General features: G+C 36.4%; 1 protein-coding gene across 4 annotated transcripts in view; it reads right to left on the bottom strand.

Moving 5' to 3' along the window:
* The window catches only part of GSTCD (glutathione S-transferase C-terminal domain containing), a 132,476-nt gene that overhangs the window by 2,576 nt on the left and 109,372 nt on the right, over positions 1–20,528 (bottom strand). For all 4 annotated transcript variants that reach the window (XM_032860458.1, XM_032860450.1, XM_032860442.1 and 1 more), the window contains exons 9-11: positions 6,635–6,768; positions 4,711–4,741; positions 1,359–1,428 (exon numbers count right to left, since the gene is read on the bottom strand). In XM_032860458.1, the coding sequence (XP_032716349.1) occupies positions 1,359–1,428; positions 4,711–4,741; positions 6,635–6,768 (235 nt within the window). The remainder of the gene's footprint in view (positions 1–1,358; positions 1,429–4,710; positions 4,742–6,634; positions 6,769–20,528) is intronic.

A 20,528-nucleotide genomic window follows, 5' to 3' on the forward strand; every position in this document is an offset into this window, starting at 1 on the left:
TTGAAGAAGTATCTTTACAGCTGAAACTCAGTTGTTAGTAAGTCTACTACCTTCTGGGCCCTTGGAAGCTTCCTAAAATGTTCACAGGAAAAAAGTATGACCCATGCAAAGTACAGACATCGACATTTGATGGGGTCTATGACTTGGAACATGACCTTCCCTCCCCTCATGGCAGTGATCATGCCAAATGTTCCCCCTCCTCTTCAACTCCAGCGACTTCCCTTTAGCACTCCCTGAACATTCAAATGTGCAGACAACTAGCTCAGAGTGTTGGGAATGGGGAAGGGAGGAGGAAGAGAAAAAGAGTGGGAAAGAGAGAATGGTTGCATTGAAGAGAGAGAGAGGAAGAGCTTCATATGTTATGCTCTGGAGTGTGAGAAAGAAGAGGAAATCACTTCTTTGTTTAGCCTCAGGTCTCAGATGTGCCTCTGTGTGTATCTTGCTATGCTGGCTTTGACTTTAGGGTTTGAAGATAACTACTTCTCATATAACACAGTCCCTGGATGCAAGCTAATTAACACATCTGGTGCTCAGCCAAAGAAATGGCAATCTGTTTCCCCATATACTCTGGTGGCCTCCAATGTGGGGCTTTTCTAAATAATTTTTAAGATTATTTTTGACTCCACTCAATCTTCACAAGCCCTAATTTTGGAACCTAGCCTTCGTATGGGTTCATAGCACGGCTCCATCATCTACCAGGTAAAAGATCCTGGAGAAGCTTTTGTCCCATACCTAAATAATATTTTCATCAGAATTTACTGAGATAATGGTAAGGGCATTTAGCTCAGCACTTAAATGTGCACTAACTTTTAGCTGCTATTGTCCTTCGAAATGTTATTTGTTTTTCTGAAGCAAAGTCTTGGATAAATGCATTACTTAGACTTAAAATGCTACTGCAGGTCTTCCAATTAAGGTAATATTTACTATTACAGATGTTGAATAAATTGGTCTATGATTAATTATATACAAGTATGCTTTTTTCCAAGAAAAAAATGCTTATACATATTTTAACAAATTAATGTTGGCATGCAAAGTTGATTTTTCCATCTTTATATTTTCTTCTGTGGCTTTTGACAGATCTCTCGGTTTGTTCATAACAGTGAGAAAGAGATTTCACATAATTCTGCTCAACGTACAAATACTGAAGATGAATGTAAAAGTATTAACGTTAACAAAAATGGGATAAAATACTCTTATACCTACAAAGCCCTTTTCAACATGGATTGCCTTTTCTGGGAAAAACAGACTCGAGTGTCTTGTTGATAAATGGACCAGTTTTCCCCATATACAGCCAGTCCATTCATTCCTAGGCATAGTGTATGTAATCTACTCGCCAGCTGCTCTGTGAAAACACATACCTATGAGTCTTCGTTGGGGCGGAAGCTGCACAGCTGTCTGATCCGCAAATCTGCACAGAATCATGTGTTCCTAAAAGAAAAAGCAATAGAACGTGGGTCTATTTTAATCTTCTGTTTCAAAACTGTAAAAATTATTAAAACTACCTCACTTTTCTGGAGTTCTACAGTTTAACTGAATAAAGTACTGCACAAGTAATAGGTCTGAAAGAACTGCATTTTCAGGAAGTGGTACTCAGTAACTTTTCCCCCTTTCAAGGAGAAAGTTCTCCTGACCCAGTTCTTAAGAACGGATGCCAGGAAAAGCCTCTGGCCACCCAGCCAGTTTCTTTGAGCAAAAATAAGGTTACAGTGTGTGATTGTCACGTGTTAAATGAAAGGACCAAAAAGTCACTTCTTTTTTTCCTTTAATAAAATTTGAATCTCAGGAACGTGGTTCCAAGAAGACAGTCGAAGTGGCTTTTCTTCCTCCGGCCAGGGGAAAAGGAAGTACTGGGGAAGATCATCACTACGTGTGGGTTCTGTAGTTCTGTGGTTCTCTGGGATACCCAGCAGAGTGCTGGCTGCTCGGACACTTTTCTGGCCTTTTCCCTTGTCCCTCTAGAGGAGAGGAAGCTGGCTCGCTCACTCTCCTCTCACTCGAAAGAGCTGGAGGAGCATCTACTTCTACTTTAAGGGCAACCATAAGAATAACCTGAACGAGTGGGAGGAAAATTATTATTCAGCTTGACCATTTTAGGAAAGACTGCTTTCATGCAAAAAGAACAAGCCTTCATAGGGGCAGAGAGCTGAGGAGTCCACACAGGGCTCTGAAATCTGTGAGCAGCCAGGGGTGAGTGCTTGGGCAGAGTGCGGATACTGCAGTACTCCCATGACAGCTGTTCACTCGGAACAGATGCAGCGTCCCTGTGTGTAAATGATCTCACCTGGCAGCTTAGCCAAAGGCTTGAACTCTGATTGCTCATTTGTCCCCTTTAGTCTTTTGTACATTCAACTTGAGGCTTCCATTTTTTAAAATAAGGTAATTGAGGTGACTGGGTGATCTTGGTTCTTTTTTGAAGGGTTACTTCTGTCTCAACTTTTATGCATTAAAACAACAATATTGTAATGCTCACTATGAAATTCAGTGGCCAATGGATAGGACACTAATCAAATGGTTCAAATGAGTAACTTGTATTAAGCAGCCATGAACTGGCATCAACAAAAGGGCAAAGGAAGGATTTAGGATTATAGAATTTGAAGAAAAGGCCAGAAAAAGCATGCCCTTTGTCTTCATCGTGTGTGAAAGTCAAGATCTCTTAACGTTGAGGCAATCACCTTTGGTGTCTTCACCAGATTTTACTGGAATTATTTGCAGATGTGTTCTCCCCACTAGAAGTTAAATTCTGGAAAGGGAAGGCACAGAGCAACAAGTCAGTTCAAGGTTTTCTGGCTAAACTGAACTGTGGAGAAAAACACTTCCAACGTAACTCTCAAGATATTTGGGCACTGCCTCCATTTACTTCTGCCTGGCAGCCCACCTATCATGGTTCAGTTAAGAAATATCTTGCCACAGTATCCAGGAAGTTCAGACCTCTCTCTGGTGCCTTAATACCTGTGACCCTCAAAAGGGTTGATGGCCAAGCAGCTTTTGGGGGTGTGGGAGAAGGTGTAGACAAAGGTGAACTGGGTACCAGTGAGTTTTCTGCTCCCTGGAAGAGCCTGGGTGCCCTGTTGCTACTCTTTAGAAATGTTGTATTTCTTTTCTAGCCCATGAGACTGTGGCACCTGACCTCTTCACTGACCTAGGTTTTTACCATGCATCCTCTCAGTTTGTTTTTAGCTAGCATCACTCAAAGAGGCATTAAAAACAGGGGCCTAGTTTTTGTTTATTTTCCAGCTCATTGTCTACTTTATTGGCAGGGTCTTATAAAAGAAAGGTAAGGTGTTTTGAATCTTAGAAGATAAAGTTCCCTGGCTCCTGATGTTTTCCAAAAAACCTTAGCTTCCCTAAGACATACAAACTCTAAAATCCAGTAAGCAAAGACCAGGAAAGTCTGGTTCTGGATGAGTATCAGCACTCTTCCTCTGTAGGCTTCTGTGTATGTTCAGAGCAGGGGGAGGGGTAAGGAGAGGGGAAGGGAGGGTGGGAGACAGAGTTGGAGGTACCTGTTTAAGGGTTATAAAGTAGAGGTGAAGAAGATATATGTGCCAAGGTGGTAGAAATGAACATTTTTAGGTCACTGTCCCCCACTACTTAACTGTCGGATGGAGAAAGGAAAAATCTTGAAAGGTGGGGCTGGCATGTAAAATGAGACTATATATTTTTAGTGTGTCTGTGCAAGAAGTGAACTAAGAATCTGATTTATCAAGTTTTAATGGAATTATTCATATATTTCTGGCAAATATCATTACCATTTTCTAGACTGCATTATGTCATGTTATTGACGAATTAGTTGGTGATATTCGGAAAGCTGGAAACTAGTTTGCTCAGATTGATGCCTCAAAACTATGTAATGTTCTGACTACTGCTGAGAAACAGTTCTTGTGTTTCTTCATGCCTTATGAGTAGAGGCACTGCTTTTGTTCCAGACCAGGGCTTGGCAAACTCCAGCCTATAAGCCAAATCCAGTCTATGACCTCTTTCTCTATGACTCTGAAGTTAAAAACAGTCTTTACATTTTTAAAGGATTGTACACCACCACCACCAAAAGCAACAAGAATGGCAAGGACAAAGTAGAATAGTGGGGAGGTTTTTAAGTGCCTGACAAAACCTAAAATTTTTACTGTCTGACCTTTTACAGACAAGTGTGCCTGTGTTCTAGAGTATCTTCTCAAAGATGTTTATATAGTGAACAACTTTGGAAAATACATACTGTCTCACTCTGGAGCAAAGGGCAAGAATGTTTGCTTAAAGATTAAATCTTAAGACATCTGGGTTTCCTAAGCTCAGTTTCCCTCTCCTGTAATGCAATTCACTGTGCATGTAGCTGTCGTGTGGCCCTTTTTGTGCTGCCCTGTGGGAACTGGGTCTCAGGAAGTCAGGACAAAAATGAGGATAGCCTGGGTGCTCCTGCCAGGTGTCTGACTCAGAAGTCTCCCATCTGCCAGCATCCATGAAACGGTGGGAGGCTAGCATGTGAGCTTACAGGCTAAACTCTCAGACCCTTCACAAATCTTGCCACCTACTTGGACTTGAATCTTGATTTACAAAACAAAACAAAACATAAAAAAATACCCACTCCCAATATTACATGTTGATGAGTAATTCCAAGATAACTATAGATTATATATCCCATTAGAAATTTGGAGGGGAAAAATACAAAGAAGGAATAAAAAGTATATTAGAAATATGTCTAGAATTTTTTAAGTTTACCTTATATGATAAAGTTTTCTTGAATTGTTCACTGAAATAGAAAAGAAAAAAAGTTATTTTAAACACCAAAGATTTGGAACCCAGAAAGCAAAGATTAGCAGCAGAAATACTCTATTTCTATGATATTATAGAAATACAGATGCAACTATAAACAAAAGTAGGTATTTTATCTGAGGAGTATATAACGTTATCTTAAACTAAAAGCTATGCCAGTTTGAAATGTCTCTGTAAAAAGTAAAAAACATACTCTCAATATGCTATTAATTTTGAAAAATTTTTCAAAGATTGTTTACACTATTAGAGATGCACAACCATTTTTTTTTTTCTCTTCCCCACATGGGTGCATACAGATCCAGGGGTTTTAAAATGTAGGTTTTACTACTATTTAGGTATGGTGAGGCTAACAGATCAGGAGATATTTGCCATTGAAAAGATAGTTTTTTTCCCAACAATTCCCAAGAGGATAGGGCATGCCATGCCACACAGGGCCACATGGGGAAGCACCAGGGCTGTAGGAGACAGAGGGAGTGGGATACAATGTGGGCAAGAGCCTTTATTAGGGATTCCATAGGAAGAGATGGTAAGGCAGGATGAGCAAGCTTAGGACTGGGTAGTTTGGATAATGTCAGTGGTTTTGGGGATAGGGGCTGTCCCTAGTTGTCTGGCACCTGACACTGGGGTGCTAAAGGCAGAGGGATAATGGCCTGGGAGTGTCTTCCAATGACAAAAGGAGAAAATGGCAATAAACCTACAGAGATATGAAAAAATTGACAGACACTAAAGTAAGATTTTAAAATCAACTAAATGAAGCAACAGGCTAAATAACTCAAATTAACATTCTTAAAAATCTTTATAGTGCTAGACTTACAGATTTCTTGCTGGGTTGTAAAAAATACATTTTATCTGTATAGATTCAGAGCAGAGTGAAATTTCAGCTATTAAAGAAACCTTAAGTTATACTTATTTGCTTTTCCAAAGCTCCTTTGGTTTTCTCTCAACTAGTTGCAAATTGTGGTAAAGAACAAAACAATGAAAATTTAAAAAAAAATCAAAGACAAAGAAAAAGAAGGCTATTATTTGTACTTTATTACTTTACTCAGTAGCCTTTAAATATAAATTCTTATGGAAATTTTCTAAGATTTCTTAAAAGTAATCATGCAAATGGCCAGAAATCTTTTTTATGATACATAATACAATTTTAAAACTAAAATATTTAATCTATTCTATAATTAAAATGATCAGCATGATTCTCAATAACTATGGTTCAGAGAGATGTCATAAACATGACACTATCCCTCCAATAGGTTAGGTCAAAGGGGTGAGAAGTAAAATGTCTCCCTCTTGGAAGTGGGATAAGGACTGTAGAAATGGCTATCCAGCTTGCAGATCAGCAGCACTCATGGGCAGTATTTAAAAATACTGTACCTGGCAACAGCTGACATTTTATTGAATGCTTACTCTATGCTGCTTCTAGGTGCTTTATATATACATCATTCAATTCTCACAAAGACCTTGAGTTGGTTCCTATTATAACCTTCATTTTGTAGATGAGAAAATGTAGGCAAAAAGAGCTGAAGTTAATTGCCTGAGGTGACACGACTTAAAAAAGTCAGAGGAGGTCCTAAGCGCTTAACCACAGCACCCACTGCCTCTCATAGGTGATGAGAAATGCCGAACCTTTCAGATTTCTAGTCAGCTCACTCTCGGACAGACTTGCTTCTAGGAGCTGGATGCAGGAGACAACTCAAGGAGCAGCTGGAGAGGAGAGCTTCCCTTCCTTATATAACTCCTAAACAGTACCTGCCTTTGTGGAAAGAGGAAGTGAGTTCAAACTGAAATCTCACTGCAACTTTGTTACCAAAGGAGTTTCCTGCTTTAGTTTTGTTTCCCACATTGGTGCCTTAGGGCGAACATGACATTTCACCTTTTGGGAAAATGAAACTTTGAGGTGTTCTGAATGAAACCGTAACAGCAAGGGCAGGTGACAAAGGAAGCCCGCGTTTTGATGCAGTGCTCAATCACCATGTCTGTGGCCACTCCGCAAGCATGCAGTGCCACCTGGAAAACAAAACCGGACGTCAGCACTGAGTTCCTGCCTCACCAGCACTGCTGCTTCTGTGACTGCTTGCTTGCTTGCTTTCTTTCTTTGTTTCTTTCTTTCTTTCTTTCTTTCTTTTAACTCTTTGTGAGAATGTGAGGACTGATCCCCTGGAGGTTTCAAGTTACCAGAACATTATTCCATAATAGTTTAGATAGTTCCCATCTGGACATACCAAAGGGCTAGTCAGCTATTCATATTAATTAAGAAAGCTAAGCAAGGCTGAAAGATTACAAATGGAACACTGCAAAGGAAGCATAAGATTCATTCAATGGAAAATCTGACATGATGTTAAATATGGAAAATTCAATATGTATGCATGTCTAAACTGGTGCTCTTGGTGACTATTAATTTAGTTCAGTTGTAGCATTGTGGCAAGAACACGAGATTGAAATCTGAATGTCTAGTTTCAAACTGTAGTAGCCTATGAGATCCTGGGCCATGTAAAATTTAACTTCCTTGGGCCTCAGTCTGCTCAACTACAAACTATGGTTAATGGTACTGACATATAACAATGATGTTGCAAAAATTAAATAAAAACATATTTGAAAACATTCTTTCAAATACTATATGAATATAATCTAAACAACGTTCTAGGAAAACTGATCAACTCATATTTATGGATCCCCTTTTCACATTCATATAACAGGTCTTAACATTGGTGAATTACATAAACTACCCTCAATGGGTTTATTTAAAAAGGAAGGAATAAAATTATGAACTGGAATCTGATTAGGGCTTCAATAATTCATAAAAGAAATCTCTAAAAATGATCTTAAGATATGTTTTCAAAACAAATTCCTTAAATATACCTTTATTGTGTCACAATCTAAAGTAGACAATTATGAAAACTATTAGGCTAAATAAGGCAAAACAGGACCCTATGAAAAAAAAATCTGATATGGGGATCTTAAAAAAATATAGTATTTTGACAGAAATACGCTCAGATCTCTGACAACTTCAAGGTAGAGAGGGTCTTTCAGAGTGAAGAGGAGATTTTCTGGAAATTTCTGAATATGAGTATCATAAGCTAAATTCCCTTCTTAAACTGGAAAACCAAAAGCAATGCTGTATTGGGAAGAGGAAAGCATGATTTCTGCTCTCAATCCTTCTTCTGAATTTCCCCTCCTTTTAGGCTTACATTGATTTAGAAGTCAACAGTCCCTGTGGTTGTTGTCAATCCTCTTTCACTCTGAAAATTGAGCCTGGGAAGGTTGCCATTCGGTGGAGGCAGCCACTACTGGGTAACTGCAAGTAAAGAACTTTGATTTCTCATCTGTCCCTTTTATTTAATCATCTTTGCAGGGCAAAAATCAGGCTAGTTCTTATTTTCATGAATAGCTAAAGAAAACCTCACCATTAAAGTTGTAGATGCATATTCCCCTGGAGGGGAAGAAAAGAGAACCAACACTCCCTGAGTGCCCTTTACGTGGGGACACTATGTTGGGTGAAGGCATGCAGATCTTTCTATGTCTACAAGGGCCCTGAAAGATTTTTATCTCTGTTTTAGAAGTAAGGAAACTAAGGCTCAGAGAAATTAAGAACATGCCCACAACAAAGCAGATTCTGAGCGGCAGGATCCTAACCCCAGAGCCTGAACCCCTGCATTAATTACATCAGGCTGCTTCCCTGCAAAACCCTTTTAAGGCTCTTAAAAGTTTGGACAATTTACTTTTATAAATATCTCTTCACTTAAGTTCACATTCCCTTTGCTACATGCAAAATAATGAGTTTATTTCCCTCATTTAAACAAAACAACTAAATCTAAAAACTGTTTACCCAATGGATTTTAGTCCTAAAAGGTTTTATTGCTTCATATGCTCCTAATTTCCATTGTTACCAAATGCAGATCAGAAAGAACAGACAAATAACGAAGAGAGATACAGATCAATAGAACAATCTGAATATGAACATTGAGCATAAAACAAAGGTGGCACTTCAAATCACTGGGAAAAAGATGTACTTTTAATTCATTTTTCTTAAGATTTTATTTTTAAGTAATCTCTAAACCCAACATGGGCTTGAATTTACAACCCTGAGATCAAAAGTTGCATGTTCTACCAACTAAGTCAGGTAGGTGCCCCGAAGATGGGCTTTTTAATAAGTGATGTTGAATTAACTTTACAGCCATATGAAAAATAAAATGAGATCTTTTCCTCTCACCATACATAGTATATTAGTATATTTCAAATGGATTAGAGATTTTAAAGCACAAAACAAAAACAACAACCATGAATGAATTCCTCTATAACCTAGGGGAGTGGAAATACTTAACTATGTCTGAAATTCTATATACAATAAAGAGTAAGGTTAATAAATTTGACAAAAATGAAAAAAATTAGATGGCAAAGAAACAAAAACCATACATAAAAAGACAAATGACAAAGTGAGAAAAAAATTGGCAACTTAAAGCATTAACAAAAAGTTAATATCCCTAATACATATCAAGTTTCTGAAAATAAAGAGAAGTATATAATCTGATAGTAAAATGGACAAAAGTTTTGGAAAATCCAGAAACAAAAATATGTGAATATTGTCTTAAACCAAAGTTGTTCAATATTGTTCAAAATAAGAGAACTATTACATTGATACTACTTATCACCTATTAAACTGGCAAAATTCTAAAATTTGATGACAATCTATGGGCCAGGGTATGGGGTAACAGATAATGTCATACATTGCTGGTGGGAATATAAAAATATCACAACCCCATGAAGGAGGAATTTAGCAATATCCAGCAAAATTACATGAGTAATTTGCGAATTCACTTCTAAAAATCTGTTCAAGGGAGACACTGGCCAAAACATAAAAAGATTTATTCATTGAAGCAATATTTGAAATAACAACAAGATGGAAACAAGCCAATTTTCCATTGAGAGAGGACTCGCGGCTTGCTCTGAAGCTCTAAAAAGGAATGAGGAACATTTCTCTACAGGGCCATGGTAGAGATTATTAAGTGAAAAATAATGTTAAAACAGTTCTCAAACTATTTTCGGTAACCATCACTGGTGTCTGTATTTTTGTTTTAAGACTCAAATGTGTATATTGTGAGATAAAGCAAATAAGAAATACGCTGGTGCCATTAGGAAACAGAGTTTTTTTGTTTTTTGTTTTTTTTTTAGCATAGGAGAAAGAAGAAAGAGATATGAGATAGCTAAGTGAGGCTAAGTTAAAATCCCATAGTTCTCAGGGCACCTGGGTGGCTCAATGGGTTAAAGCCTCTGCCTTCTGCTCAGGTCATGATCCAGGGTCGCACTGGGCTCTGTGCTCAGCAGGGAGCCTGCTTCCCTTCCTCTCTCTGCCTACCTATGATCTCTGTCTGTCAGATAAATAAATAAAAAATCTTAAAAAAAAAAAAATCCCACAGTTCTGAATTTAAATTGGAAGTGTCAGTATTTACCCATGATGATTTAAAAAAAAAAGAAAATTGCCTTGCGCAGACCACAGTAAATCCTGGAAGACCAAACCAGTGGCAACGACTATCCCCAGTACCTAAGTTGTAGTAATCGAAATAGCATTTTCATTTAAAAACAATTTAGAGCTGCATGAAGGAATAGCCGCTGCCAGGTAGGAGGCAGGAAATGCGTAAGATGAGCTGGAACATCGTGTTATGCGGAAAGCACGGAGATATGAAATACTACTAAAGTCCTATGGATAGGACTCAGGAGCTAACCTCAAGAGACTCCCACTGAACAAACATCTGAGCATCAGCAAGAATAAGAAGTGCAATACAGTAATAGTAAGCATTTCAAACATTAAACTGATGAGTCCATAATCGTACTGGGGAGAAAAAAAACTAGTCACTTTCAGTACATAACCAACTCACTTTAAAATCCAGAAAATACAGGGGAAGAATCAAATTCTATCCAGTCTTTCCTAATGTACTGATGGTACCTCTGCATAACCGAACAGTTAATAAAGGAAAGTAAACAAAGATGGAATGATAAGAAGAATATCACCCTTGTGCAATCCTTGCTGAAGTAATGGAGCTAAGGTCAATGACCACAAATGCTGTTAAGGTTGCACAAGAGACAGCCAGATGGAAGTGCCTACTGACAGAACACACCACCACCTATGATACAGTCTTACCCCAAAGTAAACCTGATCTGATTATGTTTCTACAATCTAGATCTAAGCACCCACTTCTAAGCAATCTCGGGAACAGGGCAATATGTGATACAACACCAGGGGGATCTGACCAGCAAAATCCAAATTTAGGGAAATTCTACAGGAGAAACGACATGGTCATGTAAACAAACTTTAAGGAAAAAAAAGAGATCAGGATGGTATAGGAGGAGGAACGCATCTACGTGCCCATACCTGAAACCTGTCAACATGGCAAAAGGATTTTTTTTCCAGATGTAATTAAAGATTAAGAACGTGAAAATACCAAGATTATTCTGGATTTACATGGGTGGGCTCAATCGAATCACATGAGGCCTTCAAAATAGAGAACTTTCTCAGACCGGAAGCAAGAGAGACGAGACCCAAGGAAAAGTCAGAGATTTGAGGCAAGAGAATGACTTGAACCACCATTGCTGGCTTTCATGGGTAGCTCTAGAAGTGGAGAATGAATCCTGGCTGAGCCAGCAAAGGAGCTGAAACCTTAATCCTACAATGTATGGAAATAAATTCTCCCAACAACCTGAATCATCAGGGAAGTGGATCTCCCTCAGAACCACACCAAAGCAGCAGCTGACTTGGACCTAATGACACCTGGAGCAGAGAAACTAGCTGAGCCCATCTGGATTTCTCATCTATAGAACTGTGAGATAACAAATTGGTGTTATTTTAAGCTGCTAAACTTGTGGTCATTTTTTTGACAAAAGAAATAGAAAACTAAAGCAGTGAAAACCTATATATTTTCAGCTTTAAGAATCATATTAACCATTGCAAGTTTTGTGTCTTATTTCAATCCTTATTAAAAGAAATACACTGTAAAAAAATCACGAGACAACTGATGTAGAGAACTTCTACAGCAACATAAAGGTGATTTTGTTCAGTAATTTGCTATTGTCTTGTATTAATCATTAAAGGCCTATAATGACTCCTTACAGTCCTAGAAATTGCAGAATTTATTCATTCAGTCATCATTCACTCATTCAACAATCACCGGGCATTTTGTCTGGTGGTGACTAGGAATGCAAAGGTCAAAAATACAATCCCTGTTGTATGTCCTGTCATAGTAACAACGGAATCCAAACTACTTAATACATTAATAGACTCAACCTGGGAATCATATATGTTGAAACAACTCATAAAGTTCATAAAATATCATGTCTCTCATGTGTGTGATTTACAGGGGATACAAAGAAGAGGAAAACACTACACATACAACAAGACACAAACAGTACACAAACTTGTCTAATACAAGACAGAATATATTAAGTGCCACTGAAAAAATACAAACAGAAACATCAAAGGAGGGACAGGGCATATTCAGATGGGGAGAATTCAAGCAGGGATTCCTGGAGTAGGTGGCATTTGAGGAGGGCCTTGTAGAGTAGAAAAGAGTTTAGAAAGCAAAGAAGTAACAAGCACGCAGGCAAAAGAACAGATGGCATTTTCATGAAATACAGTGATACTAATATTAGTAATAATATAAAATTTAATATTTATTGAGTAAGGCATTAAGTGCTTTTCATGTATTTGATCATTTAACACAATAACCCTACAAAATTAAGTATAACTTTTTAGTTTACCTTTTTATTGTGGTAAAAATATATACAAGATTTACCATCTTAACATTTTTTTTAAAGATTTTATTTATTTATTTGACAGACAGAGATCACAAGCAGGCAGAGAGGCAGGCAGAGAGAGAGGGGGGAAGCAGGCTCCCCACTGAGCAGAGAGCCCGATGTGGAGCTCGATCCTAGGACCCTGGGATCATGACCCTAGCTGAAGGCAGAGGCTTTAACCCACTGAGCCACACAGGTGCCCCATATCTTAACAATTTTTAAGTGTACACACTGTTGCAAACTTTTTCATTTTGCAAAACTGGGTGGGTTTTTCATCTTGCGCCTGGGTGGCTCAATTGGTTAAGCGACTGCCTTTGGCTCAGGTCATGATCCTGGAGTCCTGGGATCAAGTCCCACATCGACATTCTTGCTCGGTAGGGAGTCTGCTTCTCCCTCTGACCCTCTCCCCTCTCATGCTCTCTCTCTCCCCCTCTCTTGTAAATAGATAAAGTCTTTAAAAAAAACAAAAAACAAAAAACTGAAACTCCATACCAACTGAACAGCAACTTCCCTTTTCTGCTTCCCCTCAGCTCCTGGTAACCATCATTCTGCTTTCTGTTTCCATGCATAGAACTACCTTAGATACCTCATATAAGAGGAGCCTTACAGTATTTGTCTTTTTGTAACTGGCTCATTTCACTTAGCATCCTCAAGTTTCATCCAGGTTGTAGTATTATAAGATTTCTTTTTTTTCAAAGGCTACATTATATATATATATATGCATATATATATATATGCATATATATATATACAACCATACATACACATATGTATGTATATATATAAATTATAAATTATAAATGTATATATATAAAATATATATCACATTGTGTGTATGTGTATATATACATATATATCACATTTTGTTTATATGTATATGTATACATGTATATATATATATGTATATATACATGATATATATATGTATATATATCACATTTTATTTATCTATTCATCTGTCCATGGACATTTGAGTTGCTTCTGTGATTTAGTGCTGCTGTGAACAGGGGTGTGCAAATATCTAAGTGGTTCTACTTTAAGATAAGGAAATTGAGGCCCAGAGAGGGTAAGTAACCTGCTCCAGGTCACACAGCAAATCAAAGACCATTATTCAGACAGTTTGGGGCCTCCATCCTAGATAACTACTCTTTACAAATACATCCCCTCTCTTTTATTCATTTCATTGGTCCTATATGTTCTGAAATTACAAGATAGGGAACTAGCATGTATTCAGTATCTGCTAGATGTCAAAATCTTTACATTGATTTTTTTATTTAATCAATTATTATCTTAGTTTAATATATCAAGTAGCTCTTATTACCTCCATTTGCAATAACATGTCCAAAGTCACCCAGCCAGCAAGACCTGGTCTGAGGTCACAAGTGACGAAGCCAAGATTTAAACTCAAACTGCCTGATAACAAACTTGGCTCTAGTTCTCCATGTTCTCAATGCTCCTTTCTGAGATGTAGGGAATGAACAGGAAGTCATCGACTGGACTCCAGGCCCAGCTCTCACACTAACTTGCTTTGCTCCTATGTAGATACAGATAGCTCCAACTGCTCCATCTGTAAAATGAGAAGGATGAGCTGGATGATCTTTAAATCTGCCCAGCCCAATTAGGCTCTGAACCTTTGCTTCTCAAAGAAGGATTCTTAATCAAATATCTTAGACAGAAGTAGGTGTGGTCCTAACTGTGCACTCATGTTATCTCCCCAACCCCTTTGAAAACTTTTGTGCAATTATAGGACAGATAATTGGCTTTACAGTAATAATAGAGTCCTTTGCTCTGTATACTCTTCCACCCCTAGAACATCTGGCAACCAAAGCCAATGCTTTTCAACTCACTGGTTTTCTCTCCTGAAATCTAGCACTTCTTTGATATAATAAGTACAGATTGTTATCCCTTGATTTATAAATATTAGACATTAACTATTGATTTTCCCTTATGGAAGATGAAGTTTTATTTGATGAAGTGGGTTTTTTTTTTGTCTTTTGTTTTATACTTACATCCTTTTCCCTTTTACCATGCTCTTAACATTACCTCCAACTTTAAGTAGTTATGTAATGTCTTTATTATTGTTGCTTTACATATATACTGTTCACTGCTGAGCTAAGCTAAGCGTGTTATACAGTTTTTTTTTAAACACTCAAGCCTCTCCCTACTCAAAAGCTTTGTAAAATTACCTATTATATAACTTTCCACTGTATAAAAACTACTAAGTAATCAATCTCATTTTTCTTTCCTGAAAATCTTTCCTGGGCTTTCTGACCTGACTCAATGCTTTCTAGGCCTTCTGCCTAGTTCTGGTCCTGAGATTTCCCTTGCCTTCATACTGAGAATTTTCTTTACCTCCTTTTGTGTTAGATTCCACTTATTCCTTTTTCTTATTCCTCTCTTGTGTCAGTGAAACACATCTTCTAGGAGTTTCCTGAAGTACATTTCTTGAGATGTTAACATTTTCTTTATTACTTTCACAATTTTTTTTAAAAAATGTTTTATTTCAGGTTCTATTTCTTTTTTTGTTCTATTTTTACAGGTGATGTCATACTTCATATTTTAGATTTTCTACTTTTTTTTTTTTCAATTTTGGTTAACATATTTTTAATTTCCAAGATGTTCCTTCTTGTTCTCTATTAGTTCATTTTTCGTTCCTCCCCCCATCCCATCTTTTCATTCTGCCCTTGTTTCCTTCATGTAATATCTTCTCTGATCTCTCCATGGATGGGATCCTTTGTTATGTATGCTTTTGGTCTCTATCTTCTGTTTCAGAAGTTTTCCACATTTGATATTCCTTGGCTGTCAGTTCACATTAAAAAGCGAATCACTAAGAAGTTGACTGGAAGTACTGAATGAAAGGCTTGAAGACTGGTGGGCTTCACTAGTGACTGAGTGATCAGGTGGCTAGCTGCCTTTTTTTTTTTTTTTTTTAAATTACAGCTACAGTATCTATAGTCATTTTCTCTGGGGACAGCTCTGATTCTAAAGACAAACATTTTTTGATTTCTTTGAGAACATGATTCCAACTTCTGAAATTCTGGAAGTAAGGGCAACTGGGGGGTGAGGGGGAAGAGATCCATCATTCAGTACGCAGATTCTCACTGAGTCCTTGTTTTCAGTATGGCACATCACCCTTGCCCTCCTCTGTGCCCAGTATCCCTGTATCTTGAGCATCTCAGGGCTCAGTTTCTTCATAGAATAACCTTCTAGTTCCTTGCAGGATTCATGGAGTGTACACAAGATGGAGGTAAGTATCTGGGTCTCTAAATATTTTTTTTAATTTTTTTTATTAACATATAATGTATTATTAGTCCCAGGGGTACAGGTCTGTGAATTGCCATCTAAATATTTTTAAGTAAACATGATTTCAGCTCTTCCTTATCCCCTTCCCCTGAGGTTTCTGGTGTCCTGAATTCTTGACACTGTCTGGGATTCGATGAGAGCAAAGTGACTTGCTTCCTGACAGTCATTCCTTCTCCTCATGCATTTAAATTTCTTTCCTCTTTTTCTACTCAATAGTTTACCATTTTTCTTCAATGTGCTTTCTGCCTTCATATATTATGGTTCAAATTACAGAATCTTGAACGTAGTTTCATCAAAGATGGAGTATGATTCTTTTGGTTTTTGTTCTCCTTGTTATTTGGGGATCTGATCAGAAATTTCTTGGAGAGAAGGAGGTTGAAATACCTCTATCTGCTGTCTTCATGTGGAAGTCCTCTATTTTGCCTTAATATCTTTTCAAAATTATGTCTGCAGACGACATACTTCCTCAAGTTCCTTTTCTTTTAAAATAAGGATTATATAAATTATTTATCAAAGGTATTACTGAATTACATTGTATAATTGCATATTTATTGTACTGTATATAATTACATTGTATAATTGTATACTAACATACATAACTTGAAATGAGCTTGTAATTAAGCACTCAGCACTGATAAATTACAATCATATAAAAACTTATTATGGATAAGATAGAAAAAGGTAATACATAACTCAAATATAAACCGTTTTTGAGATTTTGATATATATTGACAATATAGAAAATATTCACCCATACTGTTAAAAATCAATACCTTATCACCTGGTTCAGAAGACTCTGTTACTGTTGGAATTATCCAGCAAAAACATTTGCTGGGCAAGCTGTTTAGCATTGATACAGTTTTTGTTTTTCAGTACAGTGTGTTTTTCCTTCCTGTAATATTATTTGAGTCCATCTGTATTAATATACACTGTAGGTCAGGTCTTAAAAAGCATAATCTTGTAAAGTAAGTTTTCACAATAATGAAGAGTATTTGTCTTGCATTAGACAAAGCATTAATAGATCTCCCCCCCCCCTTTTTTAAGCCTTAAAAATCCATTTGTGAAGCAGTTTTTTATGTTTCCCTTTAAGGGTTGTTAATCAATACATACTGTCTTAGTTTAAGCAGTTATTAAAAAACAAAAACAAAAACCATACAGTGGGTGGGTTAAACAGCAAACATTTATTTGTCACAGCTCTGGAGGGTGAGAAGTCCAAGATCAGGGTGCTGGCAGATCTAATGTCTAGTGAGGAACCCCTTCCTGGTTTGCAGAGAGACAGCTAGGAGAGGAAGCAGGCTCTCTCTTCTTACAAGGGCACCAATTTCATTTCAGAAGGGCTCCACCTTCATGACCTAATTACCTCCCAAGGGCCCCACCTCCTAATTCTGTGACATTAAGGGTTAGGAGGTTAACATAGGAATTTTTTGAAAGAGGACGCTAACATTCAACCTATAACATATGCGTAATTCAGGACCATATAGCCACATGTATTGAAACTGGGATGTTTCTTCTTCTTGGATGTTTCTTACTTTTGGAAAGTATTTTCCTCAGTACACTAATAGTCATTATAATCAAAATCACAAAATAATAAGGTATTTCCATAATAATCACTTGTTTTGAAAGAAAAAAATATTTTATATGTTCAGAATTCTCTTAGATACCTTGTAATAATCCTTAGGAGCCTATCAGCCTTTCTTGGCTAAATAAGCAATCTATTATCTATCTATCTCTATCTATGAAATATTAAACACATATTTATTCTTCTATCTTTATTGCTACGTTATCATGAATACAAAAGTAACATTTTAAATTTGAGGTATTTTTAAAGTATGGAAAATAATAAAGAAAAAACATTATTACACAGTGAATAGAGATAGCTACCTTTAAAAAAATCCATATTAGCATATTCCTCCCACCCTTTTTAAATGCAGAGATCACACTGACAACAGTAAAAGGAGGCCCAATTTACTGAGTACTTCCTGAAGGACACACAACCTCCTAAGTGCTTCACATATGTTGTATCACTATCCTATGAGCCAGGTATTTTATGCCTAATCTACACATGGAAAAACTGAGGATTAGTGACTTAAATAAATTGCCCAAAGTCATACAGCCAGTAATTGGCCAAGCTGAGGTTTTGGCGCAAATTTGCCCAATGTTAAAGTCCATACTCTTTACCATTATGTTTATTTTCTTTGTTTACCATCATAATTAATTTTTCATGTCATTAATTAATCACTGCAAATATCATGTAAAGTAAAGTAAAAAATGTAAAATTTCTGTATGATTAGGCTTGTCTCAGGGAAGCCCTGCAGTCAATGAGCAATAATATATTTTTTAAATTTTGGCAAAATTTAAGAGCAAAAATGGAGTATCATTTTTAAAGTTAAAATGTCTAGAGACTCTGAATGTTTTTATGAGCACATTAGGCATTTGTACTTCTAAAGATATATATTTCTCAAATAAGTACAATGTAAAACAGAAACTATAAGATGACTCTTTGGAACAAACAGTATTACCACCTCACTGATTCTGGTTATATTGGGCAGGTACAGTAGGTAGACATGTTGGAAGACCTAATTAAAAGATCTGAAAATAGGGGTACCTGGGTGGCTCAGTGGGTTAAAGCCTCTGCCTTCGGCTCAGGTCATGATCCCAGAGCCCCACATTGGGCTCTCTGCTCAGCGGGGAGCCTGCTCTCTCCTCTCTCTCTGACTGCCTCTCTGCCTACTTGTGATCTCTGTCTGTCAAATAAATAAATAAAATCTTAAAAAAAAAAAAGGTCTGAAAATATTTAGATTTATTCTCTTTCATTATTCGAGATCAAACTAGTTTAACAACATTAGAAAATCTATTCATTTTTGCCTGCTAAGAGTTGTTGTATTAATGGAGGTAAGACTAATAATAATTAGTATTTTAGTTCTTATGTATAAAGGATTTGCTTAAAGTTCTAAAGAGAGTTGATTCTAAGACTTTAAAAATTCTCTCCTTAAAATCTGGTTTACATCATTATTTTCATATCTAAAGAAAAAAAGTAAAAGAAAAAGGTACTTACTAAGCAAAGATAAATGTTAACTAAACCCTTATCGAAATACTACAAAATCACAAAACTATAAAATTATAAAACAACCCTTATTTGAAATATCATAAAATCATGAATTAATGCAGTTTTAATGCATTTCCAATTCTGATTTCCTCTCTAGCTACACTATTTTCACTGTAATCTATTTAACAGAAGAGTTGGAGCCACTGATGCGTTCAGTTTGATTTATCTAGTGACAATACCTCAATTATCCTCCTAGGGAAAATTATTTTCTTGAGAGTAAATCTAATTTTAGTTTAATCCTCCAAGTAATTTTAATTCACTTTCTATATATCTTGACAAAAGTAATTATGGAAGAAAAAAGCCATTATGAACATATTATTATGAAATGTAGAGAAAATATCACATCAAAAAAGATATACACATTTTCAGTTGGTGTTAGTGAATTATGACCTTCGGAGTTACAAGAATATGCCAGAATGATTTAGCACCTATAAACCACAGAAGGGTAAAGAGATGTATGGCTGATAAGATGGGAATTTTGTGATTTGAGAGGTAAGTAAATGGGCAGCAATATTTTGCCATCTCAAATACTCTGCCCGGTGTACTGGTAACATGGGCATTGGCTTAATATCTCATTTCCTGGGAGAAGCTTTAAACTTTATGTCAATATTTATGTAAAATTTAAGTTGTACATAAATATATAGTTAATTTGAATTTGCTGTTACAGATGTCTGCATTTCCTGAATTTTCTTATTAACAGTTTACTTCTCTTCATATAGGCTTGGCCTGAGATAACCAATCTAGATCATGTCTACAAAGGAAAAAAATTGCATACATTTGCACTATAAAAGATAACAATAAACCTCACAAATTTCCAGTAGTTGATATTAGGAAATGAACATCACTGGACAAAAATCATAAGAACTATGAAAGTGTGAGTTTCTGAGACTGAAGAAGATTTCCAGCTAGACCAGCCTGTCATGTATGTTTTGTAAACACAACCTTCCTTGAAACTGATTTGGCAAATATATCAAAATCTTAAACAAAGCATCATAGTAATAATTACACATTATAACATGAAAAAAAAAGAAACATGATCAATGAGTTGGGGAAAGATTTATGACAGTGTTCCGTTAAAGCAAGATCTATGTAGTATGATGTCAACATACATGTAAATACGCATTTGTATGTGTGCATAAACATACAAAGACCAAAGCTTTTTGACACTATTCATTTCTCAGTAGTGGAAATACTGGTGATTCTTCTTTGTATCATTATGTATTTTTCTATATTGAGCATTTGGTCCTTTAAAAATAAAAATAAAATTATTTAAAACAAATATAAGAAATAACAGCAATATTTCTTTTTCTTTTCATTATCCTTTAAAAATGTAAAATAAACCAAGGGAGGTCATTGTTACTAGAATTCATTTGTTCATTCAATTAAGAACTGTTTTTAAGCACTTTCTATATGTCAAACATTGTTTCAGGCACTGGGCATTCTGCAGTGAAGAAGATAAAGCTCTCATCTGGGAGAGAAGCAAATGTTACCTCCATCACATAATGGTGAAGTGCTATGACTGAACTAATATTCATCAATGTGCTATACTGTAGAGATAGAAAACAAAGGTTAT

Source organism: Lontra canadensis, unplaced genomic scaffold (genome assembly GCF_010015895.1).
Source record: "Lontra canadensis isolate GAN:19392208 unplaced genomic scaffold, GSC_riverotter_1.0 scaffold1, whole genome shotgun sequence".
In the NCBI taxonomy this organism is placed as follows: Eukaryota; Metazoa; Chordata; class Mammalia; order Carnivora; family Mustelidae; genus Lontra; species Lontra canadensis.